Source organism: Opisthorchis viverrini, assembly GCF_000715545.1.
Source record: "Opisthorchis viverrini unplaced genomic scaffold opera_v5_396, whole genome shotgun sequence".
Classification (NCBI taxonomy): Eukaryota; Metazoa; Platyhelminthes; class Trematoda; order Opisthorchiida; family Opisthorchiidae; genus Opisthorchis; species Opisthorchis viverrini.
The window spans coordinates 437661-439533 of NW_008752055.1; the positions used below are offsets into that span (position 1 = coordinate 437661).

The 1873-nt window shown below is 48.9% G+C and overlaps 1 protein-coding gene across 1 annotated transcript; it reads left to right on the forward strand.

Annotated features, from left to right (window-relative positions):
* Window positions 1-808: 808 nt before the first annotated feature.
* On the forward strand, window positions 809-1045 carry T265_10712 (hypothetical protein; the record flags this gene model as incomplete). The annotated part of the gene is made up of 1 exon (XM_009177169.1): window positions 809-1045. The coding sequence occupies one exon, from the start codon at window positions 809-811 to the stop codon at window positions 1043-1045; it is 237 nt and encodes a 78-aa protein (XP_009175433.1).
* Between the last annotated feature and the right edge of the window lie 828 nt (window positions 1046-1873).

Genomic DNA, 1873 nt, shown 5'->3' on the forward strand with positions numbered 1-1873 from the left:
ATACGGAGATAAGCGTTGATAGTTCCACGTAGTTTGGGCGCTGCTTGCATGTGGGATTTGCCTCTTTGAGGGCGTCCCTGCCTTTGGTGGGCGAGAGGCCTGTGGTGGTCGAATAAAAACTGCTGTCCGGAGAACCAGCTGGTTTCATCGGCCTGCTTTCGGGAGCACAGGGGGGATATGACCACAATCGGCTTGGTCATGAGTTTGGGGTCGTCTGGTTTAGTGCCCGGTGGAAGCCTGTTTCGTGCTTCCACTCCTGACCTGTTGTGACCAATCTTGCGCGCGTCTAGAGGACGATCCTCAGAAATTCTTGATTACATACACTTTCCCAGCAAGCACCTTGAGGGCAGATTTTAAGCGCTGATTTCGGCATGCGCGCGGCTTCCATGAAGGGGGTAGTTGAACCGCACTACCCGCCCCGTACCAGGATGAATCTCAGGGGCCTAATTGTTTTGAGCGCAGATTTTTTGTACTGGTAATTTATTCTTATTTCTACCTTTATCTTCCGGGAGAAGTTTTTGCCCGGCATATTGTTTAAATAGGGCAAACTTCAATATTCTGAGCAGCATCCCCCCTCTGTGTCGAAAGAAGCTCATCTGACAATCCTGTACTGAAGACCGATTGGCCCAGAAAACTTTGCATCGAGGGCGCCTCGATTCTTAGAAACTTAATTTTGTGTTCCACGACCTATCTTTGGAAGATGGACACTTAATCCCAAAAAATCACTCTCGTAACCCCTCAACAGAGGACTGTAGGAGAAGTGAAAGATCGGTGGGACGATGTTGTGCGGCCGCACTTAAAAACCGACATGGCGGTTGCATGCCACTCGCACTGTAGTTACACCCAATTGGATACAGCAGCCGTGGGCCAGAAGCCATTGATGGCCTATGATGATGGACAGCATTCGTCACCTGGACCTGTTGAACATGATGGCCACACCGAAGTTTCCGCAGTTCCAGTGGGATCCAACAATCGGTTTGCCACTCACTCTGACTGCCGAGACGTTCCATCAACTGGGATAAAGATTCGATACCTAACCCCTTAAGGCTACTAGTGTTAAGTGGCAACAACACGGTCCCTCCACCGACACATACAAAGGTCCTCTTCTGAGCAGGTATGATTTATGTGTTCTGAAGTTGGTCTAAAATGTTCTGATACCAGAGTTAGCTCTCGAGACTCGCGACTGAACACTGTAAGCGCGAGTGGATTCAGAAGAGGGAATAGACGCACGTGACCACGGTGAAATTGTAAGCTTGAACAATGGAAACAGTGAATCCAAACGTTGTTTACTTCATTTTTCGTAATCAGCTAACTGCGGAACGACTAGCTGAAGGAGTTTGTTTGACGGACAGGGTTTCATGAGCGGGTGCGGGTAATGGTGGGATGGCAAGATTGTTGGATATGGTCGTGGGTGCTTCGATGAGGGCATGCTCCAGACGATCAGTGGCCACTATCGTGCTTTCCGTTTTTCTGTAAAACGAAATAGTTGGAATGACGTTCGATTACCTTGAAGAGACTATCATGACAGCGGTGAAGAGGTTTCTTTGTTGCGTCATGTCGGGCAAAATACAAATGGTGTAAAGGAGCGGTTGGCAGAGATGTGCTCTTTTCGTGTTGATCGTCTTGTAGACTTTGCAGGATGTTCAGGCATACAATTATTCAGACGGGTGATGAACGTGACGGGCGAGTCGGGCTGTGCACCAGAATGAAAAGTCAGTCCACCAGGTAAGCGCGAGACTTTGCCTTATATTATAATAATATTTATTCCCAACTAGTGGGACATGGCAGCCGGTTTGAACTTAAGTCCGGAACCATCACTAGGGCTTCATGGCCTTGGGCTATGGCGGATGGCCACGGAAAGGTATGTGGGGGG